The sequence below is a fragment of the Protopterus annectens genome, chromosome 7.part1, assembly GCF_019279795.1.
Source record: "Protopterus annectens isolate FY-2018-M chromosome 7.part1, PAN1.0, whole genome shotgun sequence".
Taxonomy (NCBI): Eukaryota; Metazoa; Chordata; order Ceratodontiformes; family Protopteridae; genus Protopterus; species Protopterus annectens.
In genome coordinates this window covers 183686054-183702158 of record NC_056740.1, presented here as the reverse complement: position 1 = coordinate 183702158, position 16105 = coordinate 183686054, and the positions used below count along the sequence as shown (strand labels likewise).

At 37.5% G+C, this 16105-nt stretch overlaps 1 protein-coding gene across 1 annotated transcript in view; it reads left to right on the top strand.

The window, feature by feature from the left end:
• The window catches only part of IFT122 (intraflagellar transport 122), a 2412356-nt gene that overhangs the window by 2224002 nt on the left and 172249 nt on the right, over positions 1-16105 (top strand). The window contains exon 28 of the mRNA XM_044078630.1: positions 11241-11405. Within this exon, the coding sequence (XP_043934565.1) occupies positions 11241-11405 (165 nt within the window). The remainder of the gene's footprint in view (positions 1-11240; positions 11406-16105) is intronic.

The window sequence follows — 16105 nt, the reverse complement described above, 5'->3', positions numbered from 1 at the left end:
GTTGATTAGATGGGAAATAGGAAATTCACCCCACGGATCACTTCTATGGCTCTGCTCGACAGGGGCACAGGAAAATAATTTTCTTGGGTGGCGAAATCCAGGGTACCTTTTTGGCTAGGCTTATATAGGTCCTAGGGCTAATAGCCTAGTTCCTACCTATGAAACCTATACCTTGCCTCCAGCTCCCAGGAAACCTGACAGGTACTATAGAGTGCCTCACTCCCACAAATTCCTTTTTAGGAATCCTACTGCGGATCCAGAGACCATTTCTCAGGGATCTAAAGGCATTAAGGCTGCAACTGCCAAAAATCCTTCCCCTTTGGACAGGGATTCCAGGGCATTAGACAGATGGGGAAAAAGGTATACACCTCTGCTATGCTTGCCATTAGGGCTTTAAATTGCCAGTTTCATATGTTACAGTATCAGCAGCAGATTATGGAGCTAATTAAACAAAAAATGTTGTTGATTCCTGATTGTGCAGAACACAAAGATTTACAAGAGTTAATGCATTTTGCTAATCAAGTTGGTAAACATACTTTGCACTGTGGGTTTGATGCTTTAGAAGCATCTTGCAGGGCTGCTGTCACTGGGTCTGTTCTTAGAAGAAATGCTTGGCTTAATGAACAAAACTTGCCAGGTCATGTCAAAGCAAAATTACTGGATGCACCATTAAATCAAGAGCGTCTATTTGGTAATAAAGCAGAAGTCCTCCTCAAAAGAATGGAGGAGAAAGCTAAATCTATGCAAACTGTTAAAAATTTCTTACAAGTACAGCCACCTAAATTAAGCAGGCATTGGCCTTCAAAAAATTGGTCTTTTCCAGTCCCTTCCAGGCCTTCTCAGTCCAAACCCAGGAGAAGCAGAACACCAAAACTTAAGTCTCAGGTTATGCACAGATCTAAGCAATGGAGTGCTCCCATGTCCAAAAACAGGGAGTAGTAAGCCTCTATCCTATGGTAAAATTGCACAATGACTTATCCTTAACTCTTCCAAGCCTTGCCCAATTACTTGCACCTTTAGAAAGGAAACTTGCACTGCATGCCAAAAACTGGTAATACAATACCCAAGACAAATGGGTCTTTTTTGTTTAACATTCTTTCCCAGGGATGCAGATTCCAGTTCCACTCACTCTCATCCATAAGCAGATGGCCAGACACCCAAAAGCAAGTACTTTATCTTCTTAGTATCATGGCTATTCAACCTCTCCCAGCAAAACAAAGGGAACAAGGTTTTTACTCCAGACTGTTTCTGGTCCCCAGAAAAGAAAACTCTTGGCATCCTATCCTGGGTCTGTCTATTCTCAACACCTTTTTGGTGGTTCCAAAATTCAAAATGCTAACTCTACAACAGCTGCTTCCTATGCTAGCCAAGGACTCCTGGCTAGCAACCCTAGATTTAAAAGAAGCTTATCTGCACATCCCCATAAGGGAATCTTGCAGGAAATACCTATGCTTCAGAGCAGGCTTTGTGCACTATCAGTTCTCTGGACTTCCCTTTGGCTTATCTATGGTGCCCAGGGTATTCACAAAGTGCCTAGCTCCAGACATTGCATATTGCAGGCAGAGAGGAATTCAAATTTACCCATACTTGGTGATTGCCTGATTCAGGCAGACAATCAGGAACTGCTTCTTCAGCACCTGGCATTTGTAAAGAGACTTCTAACTTCACTGGAGTATACCATCAATGAAAATAAATCACAACTGGTACCCAGCCAACAGATTGTGTTCCTGGGAGCAAGCTTGAACACAACTTCCCTGATGGCATTCCTCACTCCAGAGAAACAAATTTATTTGACAAACTATTTCAATCTACTGGCCACCAAAACCCAGCTGTCTGCAAGAAAAATACTGTAAGCCCTAGGGTTCATGGCCTCTTGCATTCTACTAATTCCATGTGCAAGATTGCATATGAGGAAACTTCAATGATACATAGCAAGTCTCTGTTGTCAACATTCTCAGGACTTGGAAACAGTGATTCCTATCATTCCTTGCCTAAGGACAGATTTCCTTTGGTGGGCAGAGGCCTGCAACCACAACAAGGGACTCCCTTTCACTCTACCCCCTGCCGCCCAAACCCTAACAACAGACACATCAGAATATGCATGGGGGGCACACATGGCAGGGCAGAGCATTCAGGGCAAATGGAACCCAAAGCAAATGCACCTGCATATCAATCAAAAAGAAATGTTAGCTGTACAGAATGCTCTGACAGCCTTCAAGGGCATTATTCTTCCAGGACAACTATTGGTAAAGACAGACAGCACCACAGTTATGTGGTACATAAACAAGGAGGGGGGAACCCATTCCTACCCACTCTGCAGACTAGCCATGGCTCTGTGGAACGCAGTCTTGAGCAACCAAGTGCACTTACAAGCTCAATTCCTGCCAGACAAACTAAATTCACTGGCAGATGACTTAAGCAGAAATCTCATGGACCTACATGAGTGGAAACTGGAGCCCAAAATATTCAAGCTTTTGAGGAACAGGTGGGGGACGCCAGAGGTGGACCTTTTTGCTTTCCTCAGAACTATCAATTGAGCAAATATTGCACCAGAACTCCCCACAGCCAAGCTTGGAAAGTGGATGCCCTGTCCTTCACCTGGGAAAGCCTCTCAGTCCATGCCTTTCCCCCTCTGCCACTCCTCTCGCAGGTTCTACTAAAATTCAAACAGGACAAGCCAAGGACAATCCTGATTGGGCCAGACTGGCCATGCCAGCACTGGTACCCGCTTTTGCGCAGTGTGACAGTGCTACAACCATGGCAACCTGCCTCAGACTCCTTCCCTGCTATCCCAGCGGGCGGGCCAGATTCTGCACCCTCAGCTACAGACCCTGAACCTTGCAGCCTGGCTAATTCCCTGAATTCAACACCAGCAACCCTCAGTAAGCAGGTGCTGGATGTCATTCTTGAGGCAAGGAGGCCTAGAACTAGAAAATCCTATTCGGAAAAATGGAAAAGATACTGTTCCTGGAGCCAGTCCCAGGGAATGGACACAACTGTGCCTAGCTTACCTCATATACTAGATTACTTAACAGAAATGCTGCACAAAGGCCTATCCTTCTCTTCAATTAAGATTCATGCCTCTGCCATCTTAGCTCATTATAATACCGAGCCACCTCTCTTCTTTCATCCTCTGGTAAAACAGTTCCTGAGAGGAGCCAAAAATGTAAGACCCCCCCCCCCCCAGGAGAGCTCCCAGTCCAGCCTGGGACCTTAACTTTGTATTAGAAAAGCTCACACTTCCACCCTTTGAACCTGCGGCCACAGCAGAGTTAAAATTCCTCTCATGGAAAACAGCTTTACTTCTAGTCATCACTTCAGCAAGAAGAGTGTCTGAATTGCAGGCCCTTATGGCAGTGGAACCCTTCATTGTCTTCCATGCAGACAGGGTTTCCCTCAGGACTAACCCATCTTTTATGCCCAAGGTGGTGTCTAGTGTGGCTTTAAACCAGTCCATTCATTTGCCAACCTTTTTTCCTAATCCTCAGAATAAAGGGAAAAGGATCATGCATTCCCTGGATGTGCACAGGCAGCTTAGGTTCTATCTGGACAGGACTAAGCCTCTCAGAAAATCTGACCAGCTGCTAGTCAGCTTTGCTGCAGGGGCAGAGGGCAAGGCCATTTCAATGCAAACCATTTCTAAATGGATAGCACACTGCATCCATTTCTGCTACCAGCACCATGGGAAACCTACCGCACAGGGGAACAGAACTCATTCCACTAGGGTTACATCTACCTCTACAGCATTTCTCTGTGGAGTCTCTACCAGGGACATCCTGGAAGCTGCAACCTGCAACCTGGAGCTCTGTACACACTTTCACCAAGCACTACCACTTGCCTGTATTTTCTAAATCCAGAGCTGGATTCGCCACAGCAGTCTTACAGGGCCTGATTGCCAGCCTTAATACTTCATAACTACCTCCACCCTTCCTTAGCTTTGGGAATCAACCCAAATGTAATGACTGCAACAGTGAAACATGAAAAACATAGTACAGTTGTGTACACTTACCATAAATGTCGATGTTCAAGTGTATCCACTGTTGCAGTCCAGGTTACCCTCCCTCCAGCCTCCTGACTTCTCTTGACTTCTATCCTATCTTTTTTGTCTGGCATATCTTATATCATTGGTATTTGTTTTTTTACCATGTAATTGCTTCCTATTTTGGGGGCACCTGACATCTGGGGCAAGAAAAACTGATGTAATGGTGTCAGCTGCATGTTTTATACCCCCGACGACCTGATGTCATGGAAGAAGCGATAGCATCTGACGCAGAAATCCCAAGACTCTGGTATTCAGGCCGGCTGAGGGCTAACTGCAGACAGATAACCCAAATGTGATGACTGCAACAGTGAATACACTCGAACATCTACATTTATGGTAAGTGTACACAACTGCACTTTCTTCAACATAAGCCATGAAGAGGTCTGCATATATGGGGGGCAAAAGGAGCCCCCATAGCTGTTCCTTTAATTTGCCAATAGCATTATTCCTGGTAGAAAAAAACATTTTTGGTAACAACATGTTCAGTGAGGCATATTAAGAAAGTATTGAAACCAGGTTGGTAGAGGCCCGATTTGTATAGCCAGTATTCTATGGCTTCCAAACCGGCCTCATGTGGTATGTTAGTGTACAGTGCACTGACATCTAATGTACATAGTAGCCACCCCTGTTCCATTTGGGTTTCAGAAATAATCTAAAGAAATTCAGTAGTGTCCTTGATTCTTGCACGGACCCATTTTAGTAGTGGCTGCAAAAATGTTGTGAGAAATTGTTAAAATGGCTCAGTAAGTGAGCCTCTACCCGATACTATCTGTCTACCGGGTGGGTTACAAGGGTCCTTATGAATCTTAGGTAAAAAAGTACCATTAATTCATGAATGAAGGTGGGAAAACACATTTGAAAAATATTGGCAATGAAAGAAAATAAGAGTAGACAGCAACAGAAGAAACTTGCAAAAAAAGGAAGCGGTTAATAAAATCTAGTTGCATTAAATGTTAATAGCATTATTGATACTACTAGGAGATTACTAGTTTTAAAATGGTGCCAAAGACAGAGGGCAGACATGATCTGTTTAGAAAATATCCTATAATTAGACAACTAATAGAAAAAGTATGGGTAAATAAAGTAATATGGAGTTTTGGTAAGGATTTATGTTCTGGAATTGCTATATTGTTAAAAAAATGAGAGTGTGCATCTACTGGACATGATTGTTATCGGACTAGAATGTTGTGTAATATGTTATATTAGGCATGGAAATAGAGTTTGAAGAGTAATTGCTGTTTCTACATATACTCAAGTGAATGAGATTAAAGAACTGTTTGAAGATATGAAAATGTTTGTTATACTAAAAATAGGTACAGTTAAAAGAGACAATTTTAATTGCAGTCTAAGCAAAGTTAATGGAAGATATATAAAGATGCGACTACATGCAGATGAATGGCAACACATTAACAGTTGCAACTAGGAAATGTTCAATGAGGAAATTTAGGAACAGAGGTTGATTATGCTATTATACCTGATTTGTTAAAGGAGGTGAAAGTAGAAACAATGTTTCATGGATCATTGTACTATACGGGTAGAGCTATATTGTGAAGAAGGGTATATAAAAGAAGGTTAATGATTAAAAAGGCTTATGGTTGATGTAGTTAATATTGAAGATTTTCAAAATAAAATGTAACAATTTTGATTTGATCACTGATCTATGAGGCTCTTTTATGATTCTTGGGAACAAACGGTGGATAGTATAGAAAATAAAATATAAAAATTATATTTAATATAGGAAGGGTAGTACCTGAAAAGAGAAATGATCAATATAAAAATGTACAAATGAATATGGAGAGAAAAGAAAAAAAATAAGTAAAGATAAAGAATTGTATCAGAAAAACATTGAAAGGATAAAAAAAAAAAACAATATATAAGCAAAGATATTTTTGCAAAGAAAAAAGAGAGAATGGAAAGTATGAAAAAGAAAAAAAAATGGAAGGATATTTTTATCAGAAATATATAATGAGAAGAGTGGACTTGTATGTTAGAGAATCACTGATGTAAATCAGTGTATATCAATGGAGAAGTAGGGAGGGGAAAATTTGAAGAAAGTATAGCAAAAATATGGTCAAAAAGATAAAGTAGATGTTGTCAAGAGTAAGATGCACCACGACCTGATGGAATTGTTTATAGATTTTGTAAAGCTTTAGCCTGTGAAAAGATATTTTGAAAAAGTGATGAATGAATGGCTGGAGTATGAAGTGAAATTAAGAAAGTATTGAAGAGGTGATTAGATTCTTCTATTAAAAGGGAGATAAAGATGTTATAAGTATTAGATACCTTTAAATAATGCAGGATGTATAATATTTAAGAAGATTAAGCTGTGGTGGTGCAGCACTAGCGTTGTCGCCTCACAGCAAGAGGTTCTCCCGTTCTATTCTCGGCTGGAGCGCCTTCTGTGTGGAGTCTTCATGTCTTCCCCGTGGTTGAATGGCATTCGAAAGACGTGTGAATGGGCGTGCCTTCGTTGAAGGTTGGGCATCGAGCTGGCAGCTAGGCACCGTAAAACTCTACTGCCAATCATTAGCGGACCAGAGTTCCGCTGTGGCGACCCCTAACCGGGAAAGCCGAAAGAAGAAGAACAACAACATTCGGAAGCATATCAGTAAAAGGTTGAGATACATAATGAATGAAGATATATATAGAATAGAAAGAAAGTAGCATGGACTAATTAATGTTGATTAAAAATATTTGTATACTTGAAGAAAAAAGCTAATTGTTGATTGTATACTTACAGGAAAATGCAGAGTACAAAATGGTTGTATGTGATATGGAGAAATATAACAATCACGGTACAATGTAGAAGTCTTTGGAGTAAAATTAAGTAAGAATGTTAAAATCTGTATAAGAGAGAAGTAACAATGAATGACTTAATGATGAAATTCATATAACAAGAAATGTTAAAAAAGGGTGCCCTATGAGTAGGATACTGATATTATTAGTTGTGAATGCTGTAGTAGAAAATAAGCAGGATTACAAACAATGAATTCTGCATGAGAGATCAGAGAAGTTATAAAGATAACTGTTTTACATGTCTTATGCAGATCTTTTTTTTTTTTAACTGTGGCTAAGAACAATGGGTGGATAAAAGAAGTGGTTGTAGATATGTGAAAGCAAATGGAGAAGCTAGATTTAAGTTTAAATAAAAAAACAAAAGGATTTGGGAATCGTGCAGGTGTTGGATGAATATAGTTTTTGGAAGGCGAGAGCAGTACATTGAGTTTATCTTTTGATAAAAGGAAAGTAGTAATCAAACAATGGAAGAATATGATGAAAGAAATTGTGAAAATGTCAGATATAAAGAAAATTTCTAAGGTAATGTCTGTTAAAAAGGTATATCTTATTTACCATTGTATATCAGGTAAGCTGTGATATATGGGGAATGTGTTTGCATTCCCAGAACATTTAGAGAAAGAACCGTTTGACTAATTTTACCATAATAACGGGATCAAGACTGGGTGCTGTAAAAAGTGGTGTAACATATAAAAGTGAGGAAGGTGGACAAGAGTTAAACAATCCCATAGCTCATCTTTCAGTGCACTTGTATTGAGTGTTGAAAAAAGGTATGTGCTTTTGCATAATATATTTTGTATATCTTATGAAGAATTTTGTGGGAGAAATATAGTAATTTGTAGAATGCGTGCGTAAAAAAGAAAGAAGAATGATTGTGATGGAATATAACAAAAAATGAAAAGGTGGGTAATTATGTTGGATAATATATATAATTGTATGTACAAGATACACAAGAAAATGTGGTACGAACAAATAATGGAAATGTTTTATTATTTAAAAGTATGGAAACATAAGAGTGAAAAATATAAAGGAAGTCAGAAAAGATTTAAAATTGTAAATGAAATTGGGGATTTCTTATGGAGACTGATGTTTAAAAGACTGCCTGTAAAAGGATTGATGAAATATACACAGGCCAATGAAAAGTTATGTATTCTCTGCAAGGTAGAGGGATCAGTGGAGCATGTACTACTAAACTGTGAAAGAGTTATAGTGTGGAGGAAAATAAAGTGAATTTAAGTATGACTGTTTCAGGAATCTAAATGTGGACATTTTTTTCTGTGGAATATATGTCATTGTATCTAATGAAAGGTAGGTTATGTGGATAAAATAATTTTTAGTGCCGTATGGATGTTATGAAACATGAAATGTGAGGAATTATTCTTTAATGAGATTTGGGATAATCTCGCAGAAGGTTTATTAATAAAATAAAGATGTGGTTATGGAAAAAAGTGTGGAAAGGATGGAATTCTAAAGTTATAAAGGATACACTTGTTATTGTACTTTGCACATGTACTTTGTGATTCTGTGTGTATGTAATACATGACTGTTGTAAGTAAAGCACCTGCTCTTTTCGATAGGGGTGTTTTAAGTACACTTGAGCTACCACCTCCTGAAGGAGACATGACCTCAGTTTAATATCTCATCCAAAGAATGCCATAGTCAAGAGTACACTGCAGTATCAGTACTGAAAAATGAATCTGAGCATCTCATGGGATATTCAGTTACCAGAAGCAAGTGTGCTATCTGTTGAACCACTGACCCTGACCCACTAAGCACAAGCCTGTATTCAGGAGTGACCCATGAGCATTGACTGATATGCAAAGAGAGGATAAGGACTGAAACTCTGAAAACTTTGGGTTGTGGGATAAAGCTCATTAGCAGCTCATAGCCTTTGTTCTGTGAAACAAACTGTCATTTAAACTTCAGAATTACATTTCCTAACCAAGACTGTGTTAAAGTAATTTCTTGTTGCTTTGCCAAGAGGTTTCAGTTGGTATTTGCTTTTCACCTTCTGACAGATTATCCCATAGCTTGGAGATCACCTTTGTATAAGATGAATCTCCATAATGGGGGATAAGACTTTGCAGTCTTTGTTAAAACTAAGATTGTCAGTTAATATGTACCATTGTGTCAAGGAATAAGTGTCAGGAAACATTTTTGGATGGAAAACAATTTTAATGTAATAAATAATAGTTATTTTAGGGCATTGGAAATTAGGCAATCAAAAAAGATTTACTAGGGTAGGTAAGGGTGCCTTCATTTCCCGCTTTTGCTTTTTAAACTTCATAATATTTCTTGCATAATATGTGTTTGTCTCCTTTCATGGATTATATTCTGACACCTACTGGGGTTCACAAATATCTTCAGTCTTGTGACAAAGCAAGTATGTGCTAAGACAGGTGTCACTGAGGCAAAGCACCCATCTGCATCTGCCCTGCTGGTAAGATGAGTGAATTCTGGAATTTGGGAGTGCATTTAGATGGTCACTGGGTCAGTCATCAGGAAAAGTAATGACCAGTTAATGGCCTTATGAGCAGCTAATGGCCTTTTCTCCTTATGTGGGGAATGAAACATAGTTATCCCATTCTGGTTCCATCCCTGCAGTGGTAACTACTTATATATGGCTTTTTCATGGATATGAGGTAATAGTAATGTACATAATTCTCTACCATCCTTTCTTACCACAAGTGGAAAAGTGGCAGTGTAATGGCTTAGATTGACATCCACTTAAGGGTAAACCAGGGTGACTAAATGCAATCAGATCCAAACACAGAGCATGAAGATTCTTGTGATTTAAGGGAGCTTGTGGTGTCATAACTTTCATTCTCTGAATGGAGAGAGTATGGAAGCATATAGCAATTAATGATACTAAAAGATGGCAGCTGCACTTTTCGGATGTTTGATAGACAGTAAGGGCAAGATTCATACTCATTGCCGTTAAGGGTTGAATTTTGCAAAGCAGTCTAGTTAACTCTGAATAATAAATCACAGTTGCAAAAGATGGCTTCAGAAAACGCCGTTATGAATAGCTAGTTAAGATGCTTAGAATCTGCAGAACTGTAAGTCCTTGTGAACAGTCACGGCGAACAATTTGATGTCTCATTGATATCAGGCAAGTATTGGACATAAACACCCTTAGCAGTAAAGATCTGAGGTTTAAAACTTACTGTAGCTGTCCAGAAAGTCATGACACTTAAATTTAGTGTTTTGGCCTCCATTTTCTTCCAGGAATATGCATAGTGTGCCGCTTATCTCTGTGTGCAGTGGTGTCCTGCAGTTGTGACTCTTGTCATTGATGCATTTAGCTACTACATTTCTGAATCACTGTTGACTGTTTTTCTCTGTTGTTAGCTGCAAAACCCTCACCCTTCCTTAATTTGGCTTTTAGTTTCTGTCACTGTATTTGAAGTGTTATGGACAAATGTTGTAATTTGTCACCCCATCTCCATTGGTTGGAATTGTGAAACCCATATTGTGTCCCCAGCAACTCAAGTTAGAATATTGAGCCCTGTGCCAGTATTTAATATTTATCTAATATTTAATTGTTAATTTAATAATTGTGAGAATTGGAGTGAGTGACTGATGCTGCTTATCCTTCAAAAGGGGGGAGGGGGAGACAACCAGACCTGTTTTATGAGCATCACTTAGTGGAGACCTGGTGATTATTGCAGGAGAAGTAGCTGGGGGTTAGCTGTTGAGTTTTCTGAGTAGTAAAATAGTACCACAGTGGGAAGAATTCATGGTTTGGAAGCATGCACCAACTGGCTGGCACTGCAGACTATGCTGAAGCAAGCGGCTTGTTTACTGCCTAGAAGAAGGAGGGTCAGGGCAGGCCAACATCAGAAAAAATAAAAGTTGCCTAACTCCTAGATAACAGGTTGACAGCAGTTAAGTCTAACTTAGTGACATTGCAGGCTGTAAAAAGAATAAGGACTCTGAAAGACAGAGTCTTCTCAGAAAGGGAGATCTTATGAAGTTATATGGAATGCTAATGTTTCTAAGCAGGAGGGTTGAGCAAAAATGCAATTTGGGGATTTTGGGAACAGGATAGTCAGAAGATGATGAGAAAGAGAAAGAAAATAGAATAACCAAGAATCTAACACATGTAATTCTTAGCAGGCCAGGAAAAAATAGGTAAGCTGTTGATTAATGGCCACCACAAGAGGGTAAGACATCATTTGGCAATGTTGTTTGTCATTTGGAAAACATTTTTTTTTTTTTGCTTTTAAGCAGCAGCGATATGCACTTCCAGCATAACTGTGTTCATTTTTTAGTTATCTGAATTTAATTAAGCCTGCATTTGTCTTGCTATGACATTTTAGTAGCCAAGAAGCATGTGCATTTACCTGGAAAATAGGTAGGCATTTTTATGTGATTAACTTGTTCTGTACTTACATTACAGCAAGGTGGCTCAACATTTGTCCCTGTGATTGTGAATCGCATGGTTTTAAGGTCAATGAGCAGACGAGATGTTCTTATTAAGCGTTGGCCAAAGCCATTACATTGGCAATATTACCGATCTCTGCTGCCTGATGTCTCAATTACAATGTGTCCTTCTTGCTTTCAGGTAGGTGTTTTAATGGCTTTCATGGTTTAGTTTTGTTGTCATTGTCCCAAGTGACTTAAAATGACCTGCTAAATATCACTAAAGGGATGAAAATATTTTCCAGGTATTCTCTTCATTGTTCACTGCCACATATGAACATGTGTAGGAATTATCATGACTGCTACAACACTGGCTTTCTAGTGTTGCCTTTACAGAGCATGACTTTCTTTGTGTGTGTGATCTTCACACCTGCTGTGTTAATAATCACTTTAACCAGGAAAAAGACCAGCAACATTGTGAAATTAGTGAATAAATGGGAGATTATAAAGCATCGCTTCCATTAGATATAGGAATAGAAGTGAAATGTGGCTTTGCAAGAAGTGGCCGAGAAAGACTGGAATTGTGTTGACTGTTAAACTAGTGGGTGAACAGTAAAGACTGTACACCACTTTGTCTTTAATGTTTTGAAAACGCTGAAGTAACTGAGAAGTAATTGTAAGTAAAACAAACAGTTTTTGCTCTTACTAATATCTGTATAAAAATGTGATATCTTTAGAAATGGGAAAGAACAAATTACATAGAAATAAATGGAATTTGTGGAAACAATACATGCAGAAGAATGTTTATCAGGAGGAGTGATATTTAAGGGAGTGCAGAAATTGAGCAATTTATTTAATGCTGGACAGAATGACAGTTGTATAAAGAAAGAAAACATGCATGTAATCAATAATGTATGTAAATGGAAAAAGGTGTTGATATGGTTGGATTTATTTTCTGTTAATGTAGGTGTGTCTCTGTCTTAAGTGATAATTTAATAAAGGTGTTTTAAAAAATCAGGATGTAAATTACATATTATATTATAGAGTAGTTTTGTATTGTATGAAGTCATGAATGTTTAAATTGTGAGGTGGGAGAGTTTTATTAATGACTTCTGTATATTCTAAAGATACTAAAGCAAGAAACAATTTTTTTCTTAGTTATAAGGTATCCAGGCTTTACACTCTAACTAGATAGTAAAGGTTGGATAGAAGCAAATTGAAGTAATGTTACACTGTGATCTTGGGCTGCTTGTGAAAGTCTATTAACCAAAAAATGGGCAACAAAGAAAACAGTACCAAAACCAAAATATATGGAAACCAACCAGCATGCTTCGCTACACAATTATTAAAAATAAATAAATTAAGAAAACAGAGACTGAGTGCTTTTAACATTACTGCATCGAAGATTTCATCAGAATGATTAACTTCTATAATTAGAGGCTATACATACTGAAAAATCAAGCAAACAGAACTGAAACATTAGCGTAACCAGCGTGGTGTCATTCAACATTATAAAACTGGTGGAGCAAAGTTAAAAACAAGTTTGCGTTTCTAAATCATTTTGGTTAAAGAACGGCATACAAATCCAAGGCTATAAAACCACAAAACACTGATAAAAAATAAATATGACAAACACATATGTTTTGAAATAATAAAATGTAAAAGTTGAACACTGTCTCATACTATAGCAGTTTTTCTCTTAAGTACGCTTAAAAAGGAAACAGTGTCATTAATAACGGGAACAATTGCCAAGTAAGTTCTTTAAATTTTAGGATTTCAAAGTCTCCACAATAATTCACAACTATCACCCTGTCAATAATGAAAATTAAAAACTTCTTAAAATTAGAGCAACCAATGGTATGTCTGAACAAAGCATTAATGGTTTTCTTTTTTTTTATAACATAAACACGCTCACAAATTCTTTCTTTGAAGTTTCTGTTCATTTTACCCACATAAAAGAGATTACAGGAGATGCATGTAGCAAGATAAACAATATGGGAGGTGTTATAATAGCACATCCTGGGGCAGGGGATGGTTCTTGCAAAAATTATCTCCTAAAGAATAGGGACCGTCATTGATGAACCTACACATCTTACATGACTCAAACTTCTGCATCTACCCCCGGTCCACCATCAATTTCTTACCACTAGTAGGCAATTCTAAAAGGGTCTTAATATTTTTTATTTTTGAAAAAACAAAAAAAAAAAAAAAACAATCACTGGAGCAGCTGCTAAGTACATTTTGATATCATCAGGGAATGCTATGTCTCAATTCAACCTTACTAAACTAGTGTATGGGGGTGGGTGACTAATTAACAGCTTTGATTGATCTTCAGAAATGTTTCAGTTATTATCAAATGAAGTAATGTATAAGAGAGTTTTACAGGCTTGCATTTGTATGCTGTTTTTTAATCAAAATGATTTAGAGACACATACTTGTTTTTAACTTTGGTCTACCGGTTTTACTATGTTAAATGATATCACAATAGTTATGCTAATGTTTCAGTTCTGATAGGTTGATTTTTTTCAGTATTTATAGCCCCTAATTATGGCAGTTAATCACTCTGGTGAAGTCTTTGATACAGTAAAGATGAAATCACTCAGTCTCTATTTTCTAATTTATTTATTTCCAATAAACGTGTGGTGAAGCACACAAGCTTGTTTCTTTATATGTGAAAGTCTATTGTTCACATTATATGTAGAAACAAGATGATAATTTCCCATTATTGTAGTGGTGGATATCTAAATTAAAGGCTTAAAAAGTAAAATAAATTTACGAACGTATAAATGGTAGTGCTGTCTGTCATTTGTGAAGTCATTAGCTATTTTTTCCATTCGACAAAAACTCTACAGTTGCAAGCAGTTAATCATGAGAAAACTGTACAGAGATTATTTCTTGCATCTGCAAAGTTACTAGTTTTTGTTTTCATTAGCAGCTTGGAGATGAGAAGTCAACAGGTGCAAGCAATTAATCATGATAGGTCTAAACACTGTCTGCTGAGAAAGTTGTACAAAGTACAATATTCTAAATATTTAAAGGTACATTGACAAGCAGTTCAGTGAAAATAAATGAAGTTTGAAACTGTGAAGCAAAGAAGTTAACACAAGTAGTTGCCTCGCCAGCAGCATTAGTACTTTCATGTATTTAATATAACAGTGCACAATGTAGTTAATCCAAAGACAGTCAGTCCACTTTTTTCTTAGAGCTAAAAGTTAATGTTTACTAAATGCATGAATGTTGTTTTTTACATCTGGGAGGGAATAAATATAAAAAAGAGCAGGTATCAATTAGTGTAACTGGGAACACAGGCTGTAATATGCACTTTAGCATAAATAACCTTAATTTTACATTAGGTGATCCAGTCTGGCTGCAGCCATTCATTTTGGGCAACTGATCCTTTCAAGAGGGGTAAACTTCATTTGTTGAAAATGTACATGGTTTTGTTTGTTTGCTCTAAGTTAAAAGGGATGGAGGATTATGAACATCTATCTAGTTTTTTCTATTTTAGTGTCTACAGTTGTGGACATTTAACTCACAACTGGAGGTTGATCTATTGGATTGTTCTAAGTTCTTTTACCTAAATCACCTTTCTGGTTTAGAAGTGGAATCTACTGTGCCCAGAGGATTTTCCAGTCAATTAAAGAATCTTCGTTTTAAATCTGGTATCTTCAGCATTATTTTTCCCTAAGTTGAACCCTAGCCAATGCTAGGGCTCACAAAGTATTTTGCACCTCATTTTTATCATAAATTCACTCTTGAGTTATAAGCTTCTAAACAGAACTTAAATTTTCAGTTTGTGCTCTGTTTTTTCCCCTCCTTAGCGTGTTCTTCGTCCAAAAATGCCTTTGATCCCCCTGGAAAAGATATTCTGAAAAAAGTTGGACATATCAGCTTGAATCTCACACCTGCCTTTCAATATTCCCTGACATGCTTCTCTTCAGTGTAGAGTACAGTACGTAATCATTTTCCTCAAACACTACGTTTGTTCTGCAGTTTTTAATACTTTTTCCTTCTCCCCTAATTTTGTCAGAAGTAACTTTTATACTGGCATGACTGCATTTATTAAATCAAGTCTTGGCTAGTATTGGCTAGATTTGGGACAGACATGATGTACCCTCTCAATTAACAAATCCTGCTATGAAACACCTTTCCAGTTACTTATCTGTACTTTCATAAAGTTAATGCAGTCTGTTCCCTCCATACATGGATACAGCAGAAGATCTCACATTTTCTCTACATACTCTTGTCTTGTAACTCTTAATATTTTTGTAAAAGTTCTTCTTGAGAAGCTTCATGCTCAGCCAGCTTTTTTTCATTTCTCCCTCTGATTTTTTGCAGTTGTTATCATTTCATCTGAATAGCTAGTTAAAGCTTCTTCAATTTTTGTCCAGTCTTTTATTATTTGACTTTACATATTCATTCAGTACTTCACTTATTTTAAACACGTGATCTGTTTTCTTTAAATTACTGGAAACCATATTCTGTACAAAGCTGAAACTTGCAACTCTTCAGCAGAAAACAGTTTCAAGATACTTCTGTGTTAAAGTGGTGGCTAAACTGTAAAGAATATATCCCAGTATTTGATTTTCTTGTGCTTTGTACTAATTTATTCTTTTCTGGCATCCGGACAGTGTAATTGCTAGCCAGTCACCAATTTTTACTCAGTCTTATAACTTTTACTGGATTTTTTCCCCGAGGTTCACTTTTCACACAGGGAAACCTCCTGTTGATCAGTGTGCGGCCATATTGGAAGCCCCTGTTTTACCATTAATGTTGATCATGAATGCCAGTAAGAAATAAATCACTAGTTTTGGATAAATCCCATCATACAGTAGAATATTTGTGTCTGTCAAGGCTTGTTTTATGGGTGAACATTACTGCTTGGTGGTCAGATTTTTCCAA